Source organism: Myotis davidii, unplaced genomic scaffold, assembly GCF_000327345.1.
Source record: "Myotis davidii unplaced genomic scaffold, ASM32734v1 scaffold439, whole genome shotgun sequence".
Taxonomy (NCBI): Eukaryota; Metazoa; Chordata; class Mammalia; order Chiroptera; family Vespertilionidae; genus Myotis; species Myotis davidii.
The window spans coordinates 14,142-28,198 of NW_006289833.1; the positions used below are offsets into that span (position 1 = coordinate 14,142).

The 14,057-nt window shown below is 52.7% G+C and overlaps 1 protein-coding gene across 12 annotated transcripts in view; it reads left to right on the top strand.

Annotated features, from left to right (window-relative positions):
- Positions 1 to 257: 257 nt before the first annotated feature.
- Positions 258 to 14,057, top strand: part of CD177 (CD177 molecule) — a 19,471-nt gene continuing 5,671 nt past the window's right edge. The window contains exons 1-17 of one of the 12 annotated variants that reach the window (XR_001513667.1): positions 258 to 493; positions 569 to 709; positions 958 to 1,143; positions 1,818 to 1,937; positions 2,082 to 2,198; positions 4,364 to 4,504; positions 4,753 to 4,938; positions 5,629 to 5,748; positions 5,893 to 6,009; positions 8,022 to 8,162; positions 8,411 to 8,596; positions 9,314 to 9,433; positions 9,579 to 9,695; positions 11,984 to 12,124; positions 12,371 to 12,556; positions 13,222 to 13,341; positions 13,486 to 13,650. Coding sequence is in view for 11 of the 12 variants with exons in the window: in XM_015563219.1 (XP_015418705.1) it covers positions 442 to 493; positions 569 to 709; positions 958 to 1,143; positions 1,818 to 1,937; positions 2,082 to 2,198; positions 4,364 to 4,504; positions 4,753 to 4,938; positions 5,629 to 5,748; positions 5,893 to 6,009; positions 8,022 to 8,162; positions 8,411 to 8,596; positions 9,314 to 9,433; positions 9,579 to 9,695; positions 11,984 to 12,124; positions 12,371 to 12,556; positions 13,222 to 13,341; positions 13,486 to 13,650 (2,356 nt within the window). In the remaining variant the exon portion in view is untranslated. The remainder of the gene's footprint in view (positions 494 to 568; positions 710 to 957; positions 1,144 to 1,817; positions 1,938 to 2,081; positions 2,199 to 4,363; positions 4,505 to 4,752; positions 4,939 to 5,628; positions 5,749 to 5,892; positions 6,010 to 8,021; positions 8,163 to 8,410; positions 8,597 to 9,313; positions 9,434 to 9,578; positions 9,696 to 11,983; positions 12,125 to 12,370; positions 12,557 to 13,221; positions 13,342 to 13,485; positions 13,651 to 14,057) is intronic. The other 11 variants (XM_015563219.1, XM_006762697.2, XM_015563229.1 and 8 more) reach the window with 11 other exon arrangements.

Genomic DNA, 14,057 nt, shown 5'->3' on the forward strand with positions numbered 1-14,057 from the left:
TAGAGAACAGCCAAGACCCATCACACATTGTCCTCACAGGAAGTTGAGCCATTCCCCACCTGGGGCCAGAAGGTGGCAAGGTTGCCAGGAGAAATGAGGAAACTACCTTCGCAAACTACCCTGAAACAGTGTGGGGGTGGATCCACACCAGTGGAGGCTGGGGTCAGGGTGCCTCAGTTTTTAACTGTAGCGGGGGTCTGGGAGCCTGCACAACTGGGTCAGAGGGAGGAGAGAGACCTTAACTCCTGGGTCACAAAGAGGAGGAAGAACTTGGGTTTCTGGCCTTTAAAGTTGGTGAGACTCAGAGTGTGGGCCCAGGCCTTCTTTAGCAAGGCCCTCCAGTCCCCACCCTTTCCTGGCTGCCCTGGGTGAAGAGAGACATAAAAGGGCTCTGTTTCCTGGAGGAAGAGCAGGAGCAAGAGAATTCTAGCTGCCCCGACCATGAGCTCCATCCTGCTGCCAGCCCTCCTAGGCCTCACCTTCATGCTGCCCCGTGAGTGAAAACCCTAACTTGGGAGGGTATTTCCTGGGAGGATGGGCTAAGATGGATTTTTTGTTCCCACTTCAGCAATGGAGGCCCTGACCTGTCAGGCAGGAATATGGGAAGCTGTGAAGAAAACATCAGAAATGCCCTTGAGGTGGACAGCTGAAGAGGAGTCCTGCAAGGAAGGGTGGGGTTGCCAAGATTCGCTGATGCTCATTGAGAATGGTGAGAAAGGCCCCAAAGGCCCCAAGCCTAACCCCACCTTCACCTGCACAGTGTTATCCTTCCTCCTGACCAGCAGTCTCCAAAGACTCAGCTCCCCTCATGCCAGGAGCTGTCCCCTCCCCAGCAGGAGCAAGCCCTCAGGGGCCCAGTTGCTTCCTCTCCAGCCTCTCCCCCAGCCACGACGAAGACTCTCCCTCTAGCACCCTGGAGTCCAGATCCTCACCTGGCCTGCCTCCTTCTTCATCTAGGACCCCAAGTGTTCTTAGAGCTCAGCAAGGGCTGTACCCAGGAGGAGGATCATGAAGCCCGTATCACCCAGCACAGGAAAAGCCCTGGCCTCTCTGTCGTCTCCTACACCCGTGTGTGCCGCCACAAGAACCTCTGCAATGATCTCTCCTCCACCCGCCCTGTCTGGACCTTGCCCACCTTTGCAGGTGTGAACAAGGAGTGGGAGGAGGAGGAGCAGGAGAGGACAAGAGAGAGGGGAGGAGGAAAGCACAGAAGGGCTGTTCATTTAGAACCCCTCCCTCCTATCTGGCCTGTGCACACTTCCCAGGACTTCCGCCCCTGACATAGCTTCTTCTAACAATACTGGGGCAGGAAACTGGATTGCTCTTCTGAGTTCAGCCCCACCTCAAATTCTGACGATAGCCTGAACCTGGGCCATGCTCCTTTCTCTACACTGTTGAGCTTGGCTCACTCATGATTCATTTAGGATTTGGGTTTATGCTCTTAAAGTGAGATTGGCCTATAGCTCTCCAGTGTCCTTTTCTATACTATAAACTGTATTGGAGTGGGTGGGGGGTGTGCTTCATGATTCTCTACTCTTTAGGGCACCTTGTCTGCTTGGATTACGTAGTGGAAGTTGTGGGTGAAAGCTACCATCGATCTTGCAAGGTCCCCTGTCTTATCTGAGTCACCACTGACTCTCCCAGGTCTCATGCCCACCCCTTGCTCTCAGCAACCACTCCACTGCAATTTCCAGCACCCCAGATCTGCATGAGACTGAGAAGGTTGATGATGGGGCCACAAAAGCAAAGACGATAGAAGGCACTGGATCCAAATGCAGAGCCAACTAAATCCTCCTTTTTTCCCTCTTCCCTCCCAGTCCCAGGGTCAGTGCGGTGCCCAGTCTGCTTTTCTGAGGAAGGCTGTAAATCTGCAACAGAGCTGACCTGCCCCATTGGGAACACACACTGCTACAATGGGGTCCTGCAGCTCAGGGGAAGTAAGCTGGGACATCTGGGTCCCTGCTGGCCCTGAGGGTAGCTGAGGGCTGGGGCTCAAAGGAGAGTGGGCTTGATCCTCAGGGTTGGAAGGCCCCAGTGGTGGCATCTCACTCTCCCCCACTCTGCCTGGCCCCTTTCCACAGTTGGCATCCACACCAATCTGAAAGTCCAGGGGTGCATGTCCCAAGCAGCCTGCAACCTGCTGAATGAGACTCAGGAAATCGGGGCCTTGTCTGTGCGTGAAAAGTGTGATTCAGATGGTGAGTCCCATGTCTGGAAGGTGAGGCTGTACCCACCCTTCGGCCTTGGTGTAAAATGACCCTTGTGAAAGTCAGACATACAAACACATCCCACAAACTCCAACAGCCACAAATAATTTAGAAATTTATTACATATTTGGGCATGCACAAAGTGAGGGATTGTCCTGGGAGATGCCCATGGGTGAGCATGACTTTAAGAGGTGTCCAGCTGAAGGGAAAGACAGGCCCAGGGGGCGGACATAGGACAGGGTGGGTGGGCCGGCTGTGTTGCCTTTCACTTTATCCATTGGGTGTGGAAGTGAGTGCACAGTGTATGCTTCTCATGCTGGGAGTGATTCATTGCCGTTATTTCTATTTCTCAACACTCTTGACCTTGTGTAGCCCTAGTTCCTTCCCCTTCCTTCTTGCAAGAGCCAAGGAAGGACACTGGGCGGGTCCCCACTCACCCACACAAGCCCAGCGCTTACCAGTACACCTGACTGAGACAGAGACTGGCCTGGAGAACCACAATGAGAAGGACCAATGACAGGGAGGAGAGTGGTAAGAGGGCATTCCCTCTCTGAGACTCAGTTTCCTCATCCACCCACAGCACCCAGTCCTTAAAGCCTCAAGGTGAGAGTTCAGTGAATGCAGCAACATCCTCTGTGTGCTTGGATCTCTCTGACTAGACTGGGAGCCTTGAGGACAGGGCCTGGATGTCACTGACACCAAGGATTCTAGCCTGAGGCAACACAAGGGCTGGCTCAGGATGTGAAGTGAGCATGTACAGGATTCCAAGGTCTCTGGTGGAGACTACAGAGGACTGAGACCCTAACCCTGCCCTAAAGGGCCTCCAGGACAAGGAGGGGAGACATTACTGTTTCAGATGGTCACGGGTCTGCAGTGAAAGGGGTTGGAGAAGATCTGAGAGGGAAGGTCCTAATACCCTGTGGGTAGGGTGTCAAGGAGGGCTTCACATAGGAGGTAAACTGAAAGACTAGCTACAGTCTATTAGTAGAAGAGGAAAAGGACATTAATAGGCAGAGGAAACAGCCTGTGCAAAGGCCCAGCTATGGGAATAAACCCACTATTTTCTATAAGGCCTCCCTGGCTGTACCAGAATAAGTCACATCAAGAGGATGTGACCTTGGACTGCGCAGTGGAAGTGTAGCTGGAACTGGGGGGTGATTGCCAGTTTTTCAGGTAGACAAGGTAGATGTGGGTGACCTCTGCTATTCCAAGCAGAAGGAACAGTGGTGCAAGGCCAAGGAGGCAGGAAATGGTCTGGAGTGTCTTTGGAATAGATATTGGGACGGGGAATGAAGAGAGAGATAGGGAGCCTGGTGGTGGGTCAAGTGGCCACAAAACCAGACTGAGGGATTAGTCTTTCTCCTGAGGCACAAGAGCCATGGAAGGGTGTTGAACAGGGAAGAACAATCTGAGTCTCTCCTTTTGATTAGTTCTGTTTAATTGTCTGGCCCTCAGTTCTGGGAGTAGGTAACCTTCATTTTCCAGAAGGCATTCCAAAAAATAAACAAATTTAACACATACCACACAGACACAGCACAGAATACACACAACAGACAGAACCTCACTCACCATACCACATGCACATCACACACGACATGAGAAAACAGAAGTAGGCATCTGTGGTGGGGTAAAGGTTAGCCTAGAAAAAAACATAGGAACCAGCCAAGACCCATCAGACATTGTCCTCACAGGCAGTTGAGCCATTTCCCCACTTGGGACCAGAAGATCCCCAGGTTGCCAAAGGAAATGAGAAAAATACCTTCCAAAATTACCCGGCAAGAGTGTTGAGGGTGGGGATCCAGACCAGTGGAGCCTGAGGTCAGGATGCTTCAGTTGTTAACTGTAGAGGGGTTGGGAGCCTGGACAACTGGGGCAGAGGGAAGAGAGGAGCCTTGACTCCTAGGTCTGAGGGAGGAGGAAGGACTCGGGTTCTGGCCTTTAAAGTTGGTGAGACTCAGAGTGTGGGCTCAGACTTTCTTGCTAAAGAAGGCCCTCCGCTCCCCACCCTTTCCTGGCTGCCCTGGGTGAAGAGAGACATAAAAGGACTCCCTTTCCTGGGAGAAGAGCAAGAGCAAGAGAATTCTAGCTGCCCTGATCATGAGCTCCATCCTGCTGCCGGCCCTCCTGGGCCTAATGGATTGCTGTTCCCACCTCAGGAGTGAAGGCCCTGACCTGTGAGTTTGGAAGACTGACAATTGTGAGGAAAGCATCAGAACTGCCCGTGAGGTGGACAACTGGCCAGGAGTCCTGCAAGGAAGGCTGGGGTTGCCAAGATTCGTTGATGCTCATTGAGAATGGTGAGAAAGGCCCCAAAGGCCCCAAGCCTGACCCCACATTCACGTGCACAGTGTTATCCCTCCTCCTGACCAGCAGACTCCAAAGACTTCCTGCTCCTCCTGCCAGGAGCTGTCCCCTCCCCAGCAGGAGCAAGCCCTCAGGTGCTCAGTTGCTTCCTCTCCAGCTTCTCCCCCAGCCACAACCAAGACTCTTCCTCTAGCACCACAGAGTCCTGCTCCTCACCTGACCTGCCTCCCTCTTCATCTAGGACCCGAAGTGTTCCTAGCGCTCATCAAGGGCTGTACCCAGAAGGAGGATCATGAGGCCCGTGTCACCCAGCACAGGGAAGGCCCTGGCCTCTCTGTCGTCTCCTACACCCGTGTGTGTCGCCACAAGAACTTTTGCAATGACCTCACCTCCACCGACCCTGTCTGGACCCTACCCACCCCTGCAGGTGCAAACGAGGAGGGAGAGGAGGAGGAGAAGACAGGAGCTAGGGGATGAGGGGAGCAGAGAAGGGCTGTTCATTTAGAACCCCTCCCTCCCATCTGGCCTGTCCACACTCCCCAGGACTACCTCCCCTGGCACAGCTTCTTCTAACAGTCCTGCGGCAGGAAACTGGACTGCTTTCTGAGTTCAACCTCACCTCAAACTCCACTGATGGCCTGAACCTGGGCAAAGCTCCATTCTCTATACTGTTGTGCTTGGCTAACTCATGTTTCCAGAAGGCATTCATGAAAATAATCAAATAGGATTTCGGTAGATCCTCTTAAAATGAAATTGGTCTATAACACTCCACTGTCCTTTTCTATATCATAAATTGTTTTTCTGGGGGTGGGGGGATCCTTTTGATTCTCTGCACTTTGGAGCATGTTGTCTACTTGGACTGTGCAGTGGAAGTGTGGGTAAAATCTACCCTGGTTCCTCCAAGGGCCCGACTCCTGTCTCAGTCACTGCTGCCTCTCCCAGATCTCATGCCCACCCCCTTGCTCTCTCAGCAACCACTGCACTGCAATTTCCAGCACCCCAGGTCTACATGAGACTGAGGAGGTTGATGATGGGGCCACAAATGCGAAAGGATAGAAGGCACCAGATCCAAATGCAGAGCCCACTCAGTCCTCCCTTCTTCCCTCTCCCCTCCCAGTCCCAGGGTCGGTGCGGTGCCCAGTCTGCTTTTCTGAGGAAAGCTGTGAATCTGCAACAGAGCTGACCTGCCCCATTGGGCACACGCACTGCTACAATGGGACCCTGCAGCTCAGGGGAGGTAAGCTGGCACATCAGGTCCCTGATAACACTGAGGGTAGGGGATGGCTGGGGCTCAGAGGAGGGTGGGCCTGGCTCCTCAGGGTTGGGTGGTCCCAGTGGTGGCATCTCATTCTTTCCCCCTCTGCCTGGCCCCTTTCCACAGTTGGCACCTTCACTGATCTGAAAGTCCAGGGATGCATGTCCCAAGCAGCCTGCAACCTGCTTAATGACACTCAGGAAATCGGGGCTTTGTCTGTGAGTGAAAAGTGTGATTCAGACGGTGAGTCCCATGTCTGGAAGGCGAGGCTGTACCCACCCTGCATCCTTAGAGTATGATGACCCTTGTAAACGTCAGACATGCAAACACATCCCACAAACTCCAACAGCCACAAATAATTTAGTTTATTACACATTTGGGCATGCAAAAAGTGAGGGATTTTCCTGGTGGGCCCTTTGGGGTGAGCATGCCAATAGAAGTGTCCAGCTGGAAGGGAGAGAGAGGATCAGGAAGCAGACATAGGACAAGTTGGTGGGCTGGCTGCTTTGCATTGTACTTTATCCACTGGGTGTGGAAGTGAGTGCAAGTGCATGCTTCTCATGCTGGGATTGATGCATTGCCTTCAATTCTATTTCTCCACACCCTTGACCTTGGCTAGCCAAAGTTCTCTTACCTCCCTCCACCCTCATCCATACCCCACGCATGGTGCTAGAGCACCCTAGCAGCACTGTCGCATATAGACTGGGAGCCTTGAGGACAGGGCCTGGATATCACTGACACCAAGGATTCTAGCCTGAGGCAACACAAGGGCTGGCTCAGGATGTGAAGTGACCTTGTACAGGACTCCAAGGTCTCTGGAGGAGACTGCAGAGAACTGAGACCCTAACCCTGCCCTAAAGGGCCTCCAGGGTGAGGAGGGAAGACATTACTGATTCAGATGGCCACAGGGCTGCAGTGAAATGGGTCTGGGGGAGATCTGAGGAGGAAGATACTAATATCCTGCAGGTGGATGTCAAGGGGGCTTCACAGAGGGAGTGACCTTAAAGATTAGCTTCAATCTATTAATAGAAGAGGAAAAGGACATTAATAGGCAGAGGAAACAGCCTGTGCAAGGCCCTGTGGTGGGAATAAACCTGCTATTTTATAGAAGGGCACCTTAGCTCTACCTAAGAAGTTCACTAAAGAGAATTGTGTGTTGCTGGAATTGAGGGTGATTGCCAGTTTTTCAGGTAGGCAAGGTAGATGTGGGTGATCTCTGCTATTCCAAGCAGAAGGAACAGTGTTGCAAGGCCAAGGATGCAGGAAATGACCTGGCGTGTCTTTGGAATGGATATTGTGGGGGAGTGAGAGGGAGGTTGGGGGGCCTGGTGGTGGGTCAAGTAGCCACAAAGCCAGACTGAGGGGTTAGTCTTTCTCCTGAGGCACAGGAGCCATGGAAGGGTGTTGAACATGGAAGAACAATCTGAGTCTCTCCTTTTGATTAGTTCTGTTTAACTGTCTGGCCCTCAGTTCTGGGAGTAGGTAACATTCATTTTCCAGAAGCTATTCCTGAAAGAAATCCAATGTAACCCTTACCACACAGCACACAATCACTCAATGCACACAACAGACATAACCACACTCATTATACCACATGCACACCACACACCACATGAGAAAAGGGAAGGTGGAAGTGACTGCGCAGTACATGCTTCTATGATGGGGCAAAGATTAAGATATAAAACCATAGAGACCAGCCAAGACCCATCACACATTGCTCTTTTAGGCAGTTGAGCCATTTCCCTACCTGGGGCCAGAAAGTGGCCAGGTGGCCAAGAGAAATGAGGAAAGTACCTTCTAAAACTACCCTGAAACAGTGTAGGAATGGGAATCCAGACCAGTGGAGCCTGGGGTCAGGAAGCCTCAGTTTTTAACTGTGGTGGGGTCTGGGAGCCTGGACAACTGGGTCAGAGGGAGGAGAGGGGCCATGACTCCTGGGTCTGAGGGAGGAAGAAGGATTCGGGCTCTGGGCCTTTAAAGTTGATGAGACTCAAAGTGTGGTCCCAGGCCTTCTTTAGCAAGGCGCTTCACTCCCCACCCTTTCCTGGCTGCCCTTGCTGAAGAGAGACATAAAAGGGCTCTCTTTCCTGGGTGAAGAGCAGGAGAAAAAGAAATCTAGCTGCCCTGACCTTGAACCCTGCTCTATTGCCAGCCCCCCTGGGTCTCACCTTCATGGAGTTTTCACTGAGAGTTAAAACTCCAACATGGGAGGGGATTTCCTGGGAGGATGGGCTAAGATGCTGTTCCCACCTCAGGAGTGCAGGCCCTGACCTGTCAGGCAGGAACACTGAGGGCCGTGAGGAAAACATCAGAACTGCCCTTGGAGTGGACAACAGGAGAGGAATTCTGCAAGGATGGCTGGGGTTGCCAAGATTCGCTGATGCTCATTGAGAATGGTGAGAAAGACCCCAAAGGCCCCAAGCCTGACCCCACCTTCACGTGCACAGGGATATCCCTCCTCCTGACCAGCAGACTCCAAAGACTCCCAGCTCCTCCTGCCAGGATCTGTCCCCTCCCCACCAGGAGCAAACCCTCAGCAGCCCAGTTGCCTCCTCTCCAGCCTCTCCCCCGGCCACAACCAAGACTCTCCCTCTAGCACCACAGAGTGCTGATCCTCACCCTGTCTGCCTCCTTCTTCATCTAGGACCCCAAGTGCTCCTAACGTTCATCAAGGGCTGTACCCAGAAGGAGGATCATGAGGCCCGTGTCACCCAGCACAGGAAAGGCCCTGGCCTCTCTGTCGTCTCCTACACCCGTGTGTGTCGCCACAAGAACCTCTGCAATGACCTCTCCACGTCCCTCCCTGTCTGGACCCTGCCCACTTCTGAAGGTGCAAACAAGGAGGAGGAGGAGGAGGAGGAGGAGGAGGAGGAGGAAGAAGAAGAAGAGGAGGAAGAGGAGGAGAAGGAGGGGAGGATAAGAGCTAGAGGAGGCAGGGAGCACAGAAGAGCTGTCCATTTAGAACCCCTCCATCCCACCAGCCAGCTCACACTCTCCAGGACTGCCTTCCCCGGCACAGCTACCTCTAACAGTCCTGGGGCAGCAAACTGGACTGCTCTTCTGAGTACAACCCCTCCTCAAATTCCAGTGATGGCCTGAACCTGAGCCAAGCTCTTTTCTCCATATTGTTGAGCTTGGCTCAATCACATTTCATTTAGGTTTGGGTATATTCTCTTAAAAAGTGAAATTGGTCTGTAGCAGTCCACTGTCATTTTCTATATCATAAGCTGTTTTGGAGGGAGCAGGAGTGCTTTGTGATTCTCTAGTCTTTGGAGCATGTTGTCTACTTGGACTTTGCAGTGGAAGTCATGGGTAAAATCTACCCTGGTTCCTCCAAGGGCCCAACTCCTGTCTCAGTCACCGCTGCCTCTCCCAGATCTCATGCCCACCCCCTGGCTCTCTCAGCAACCACTCCAATTTCCAGCACCCCAGGTCTACATGAGACTGAGGAGGTTGATGATGGGGCCACAAATGCGAAAAGGATAGAAGGCACCATATCCAAATACAGAGCCCACTCAGTCTTCCCTTCTTCCTTCTCCCCTCCCAGTGCCAGGGTCAGTGCGGTGCCCAGTCTGCTTTTCTGAGGAAGGCTGTAAATCCGCAACAGAGCTGACCTGCCCCGTTGGGAACACACACTGCTACAATGGGGTCCTGCAGCTCAGGGGAGGTAAGCTGTGACATCGGGGTCCGTGCAGGCACTGAGGGTAGGGGAGGGCTGGGGCTCAGAGGAGAGTGGGCCTGGCTCCTCAGGGTTGGAAGGCCCCGGTGGTGGCACCTCACGCTCTCCTACTCTGCCTGGCCCCTTTCCACAGTTGGAACCTTCACTGATCTGAAAGTCCAGGGGTGCATGTCCCAAGCAGCCTGCAACCTGCTGAATAACACTCAGGAAATCGGGGCCTTGTCTGTGAGTGAAAAGTGTAATTCTGATGGTGAGTCCCATGTCTGGAAGATGAGACTGTACCCACCCTTCAGCCTTGGGGTACGATGATCCTTGTGAATGTCAGACATAAAAACACATCACACAAACTCCAACAGCCACAAATAATTTAGAAGTTTATTACACATTTGGGCATGCAGACAGTGAGGTATTGACCTGGTAGGGTCTTTGGGGTGAGCACGCCAATAGAAGTGTCCAGCTGAAGGGAAAGACAGGCCAGGGTACACACATCAGGCAGGGTGGAGGGGCTGGCAGCTTTGCATTGCACTTTATCCACTGGGTGTGGAAGTGAGTGCAAGTGCATTCCTCTCATGCTGGGAGTGATGCATTTCCTTTAATTCTCTTTCTCCACACTCTTGACATTGCCTAGCCCTAGTTACATCTCCTCCTCTGCACCCACATCCATCCTCCACAATGGTGCTAGAGCACCCTAGCAGCCCTGCTGCATAGGAAGGAGTGTCAGAGAGAAAATCGAGGGTGCTTCAGGTGTGATAGGGTCAGCAAGAGACAAGCAGGGACACTGGGAGGGTCCCCACTCACCCACACAAGCCCAGCCCTTACCAACACACCCGACTGAGACTGAGAATGAGACTGGCCTGGAGTATCTCAATGAGAAGCACCAATGGCAGGGAGGAGAGTGGGAAGAGGGCATTCCCTCTCTGAGACAGTTTCCTCATCCACTCACGGCACCCAGTCCTTAAAGCCTCAAGGTGAAAGTCCAGTGAATGCAGCAACATCCTCTGTGTGCTTGGATCTCTCTGACTAGACTGGGAGCCTTGAAGACAGGGCCTGGATGTCACTGACACCAAGGTTTCTAGCCTGAGGCAACACAAGGGCTGGCTCAGGATGGGAAGTGAGCATGTACAGGCCTCCAAGGTCTCTGGTGGAGACTGCAGAGGACTGAGACCCTAACCCTGCCCTAAAGGGCCTCCACGATGAGGAGGGGAGACAGTACTGATGCAGATGGTCACAGGGGAGCTCTGAGGAGGAAGATATTAATGATTTGTGGGTGGGGTATCAAGGAGGGATTCACAAAGGAGGTTACTTAAAAATTAGCTTCAATCTATTAATAGAAAAGGAAAAGGACATTAATAGGCAGAGGAAACAGCATGTGCAAAGGCCCTGCAGAGGGAATAAACCTGCTATTTTCAATAAGGACTCCTTGGCTGTATCTAAGAAGGTCAAATAAAGAGTTTGGGGTGTAGTTGGAACTGGGAGTATTTGCCAGCTTTTCAGGTAGACAAGGTGGATGTGGGTGACCTCTGCTATTCCAAGCAAAAGGAACAGTGTTGCAAGGCCAAGGAGTCAGGATATGACCTGGGGTGGCTTTGGAATAGATACTGGGGGAGAGTGAAGTGGGAGTTTGGGGGGCCTGGTGGTGGGTCAAGTAGCCACAAAGCCAGACTGAGGGGTTAGTCTTTCTCCTGAGGCACAGGAGCCATGGAAGGGTGTTGAACATGGAAGAACAGTCTGAGTCTCTCCTTTTGATTAGTTCTGTTTAATTGTCTGGCCCTCATCTCTGGGACTAAGTAATATTCATTTTCCAGAAAACATTCCCAAAAATAATCAAATGTAACCCATACCACACAGACACAGAACACAATACACACAACAGCCATAAGCTCACTCACAGTACTATATGCACACCACACACCACATGAGAAAAGAGAAGTAGGCATCTGTGGTGGGGCAGAGGTTAGCCTAAAATAAAACATAGGAACCAGCCAAGACACATCACATAATGTCCTCTCAGGCAGTTGAGCCATTTCCCCACCTGGGGCCAGAAGGTGGCCAGGTTTCCAGGACAAATGAGGAAACTACCTTCACAAACTACTCTGAAACAGTGTGGGGGTGGATCCAGACCAATGGAGGCTGGAGTCAGGATGCCTCAGTTTTTAACTGTAGAGGGGTCTCGGCGCCTGGACAACTGGGTCAGAGGGAGGAGAGGGGCCTTGACTCCTGGGTCTGAGGGAGAAGGAAGAACTCGGCTTTCTGGCCTTTAAAGTTGGTGAGACTCAGAGTGTAGGCCCAGGCCTTCTTTAGCAAGGCCCTCTACTCACCACCCTTTCCGGGCTGCCCTGGGTGAAGAGAGATATAAAAGGGCTCCCTTTCCTGGGGGAAGAGCAGGAGCAAGAGAATTCTAGCTGCCTGACCATGAGCTTCATACTGCTGCCAGCCCTCCTAGGCCTCACCCTCATGCTGCCCCATGAGTGAAAACCCAACTTGGGAAGGGATTTCCCAGGAGGATGGGCTAAGCTGGATTTGCTGTCCCCACCTCAGGAGTAGAGGCCCTGACCTGTCATTCTGGAACTATCACGACTGTGAGGAAAACATCAGAACTGCCCTTGAGGTGGACTTTTGAGGAGGAGACCTGCAAGGAAGGCTGGGGTTGCCAAGATTCGCTGATGCTCATTGAGAATGGTGAGAAAGGCCCATAGGTCTCAAGCCTGACCCCACCTTCACCTGCACAGGGATATCCCTCCTCTTGACCCTCAGACTCAAAAGACTCCCTCCCCTCTTGCCAGGACCTATCCCCTCCCCAGCAGGAGCAATCCCTAGGGTGCCCAGTTGCCTCCTCTCCAGCCTCTCCCCCAGCCACAACCAAGACTAGCCCTCTTGCACTGCTGAGTCCTGATCCTAACCTGACCTGACTCCTTCTTCATCTAGGACCCAAAGTGTTCCTAGCACTCAGCAAGGGCTGTACCCAGAAGGTGGATCATGAGGCCCGTATCACCCAGCACAGGGAAGGCCCTGGCCTCTCTGTCGTTTCCTACACCCGTGTGTGTCGCCACAAGAACTTCTGCAATGATCTCTCTTCCACCCGCCCTGTCTGGACCCTGCCCCCCTCTGCAGGTGAGAACAAGGTGGGAGAGGAGGAGGAAGAGAGGACAGGAGCTAGGGGAGGATGGGAGAACAGAGGGGTTGTTCATTTAGAATCCCCCCCTCCCACCTGCCTGTCCACACTCACCAGGCATGCCTTCCTGGCAAAGCTTCTTCTAACAGTCCTAGGGCAGGAAACTGGACTGCTCTTCTGAATACAACCCTTCCTCAAATTCCAGTGATGGCCTGAAATTGGGCAAAGCTCCTTTCTCTATACTCTTGAGCTTGGCTCACTGATGTTTCATTTAGGTTTTAGGTATATCCTCTTAAGGTGAAATTGGCCTGTAGCTCTCCACTGTCATTTTCTATATCATAAGCTGTTGTGGAGGGAGCGGGGGTGCTTTGTGATTCTCTACTCTATGGAGCATGTTGTCTACTTGGACTGTGCAGGGGAAGTTGTGCATGAAAGCTACCCTGGTTCCTCCAAGGGACCCCTTCCTGTCTCAGTCACTGCTGACTCTCCCAGATCTCATGCCCCGCGCCCCTTGCTCTCTCAGCAACCACTCCAATTTCCAGCACCCCAGGTCTACATGAGACTGAGGAGGTTGATGATGGGGCCACAAATGCGAAGAGGATAGAAGGCACCAGATCCAAAGCAGAGCCCACTCAGTCCTCCCTTCTTCCCTCTCCCCTCCCAGTCCCAGGGTCCATGCGGTGCCCAGTCTGCTTTGCTGAGGATGGCTGTAAGTCTGCAACAGAGCTGACCTGCCCCGTTGGGCACACACACTGCTACAATGGGGTCCTGCAGCTCAGGGGAGGTAAGTTGGTTCATCAGGGTCCCTGCCAGTCCTGAGGTAGCTGAGGGCTGGGGCTCAGAGGAGAGTGAGCCTGGCTCCTCAGGGTTGGATGGTCCTAGTGATGGCATCTCACGCTCTCCCACTCTGCCTGGCCCCTTCCCACAGTTGGCATCCTCACCGATCTGAAAGTCCAGGGATGCATGTCCCAAGCAGCCTGCAACCTGCTTAATGAGACTCAGGAAATCGGGGCCTTGTCTGTGAGTGAAAAGTGTGATTCTGTCGGAGTCCCACGTCCGGATGGAAAAGCTGTCCCCAACCTGCAGTCTTCGGGTATGGTGACCCTTCTGAAAGTCAGACATTCAAACACATCCCACAAACACCAACAGCCACAAATAAGTTAGAAGTTTATTACTCATTCAGTCATGCACAAACTGAGGGATTGTCCTGGTAGCTGCCATGGAGTGAGCATGCCAGTAAGTGGGTCCAGCTGAAGTGGAGATAGAGGGCCAGGGGTCAGATATAGGACAGGGTGGGTGGGCTGGCTGTGTTCCTTTCACTTTATCCATTGGGTGTGGAAGTGAGTGCAAGTGCATACCCCTCATGCTGGGAGTGATTCATTGCTTTTAATTCTCTTTCTCCACACTCTTGACATTGGGTAGCCCTAGTTCCCTCTCCTCTGCACGCACATCCATCTTTCACCCGTGGCACTAGAAAACCCTAGCAGACCTGCTGCATTT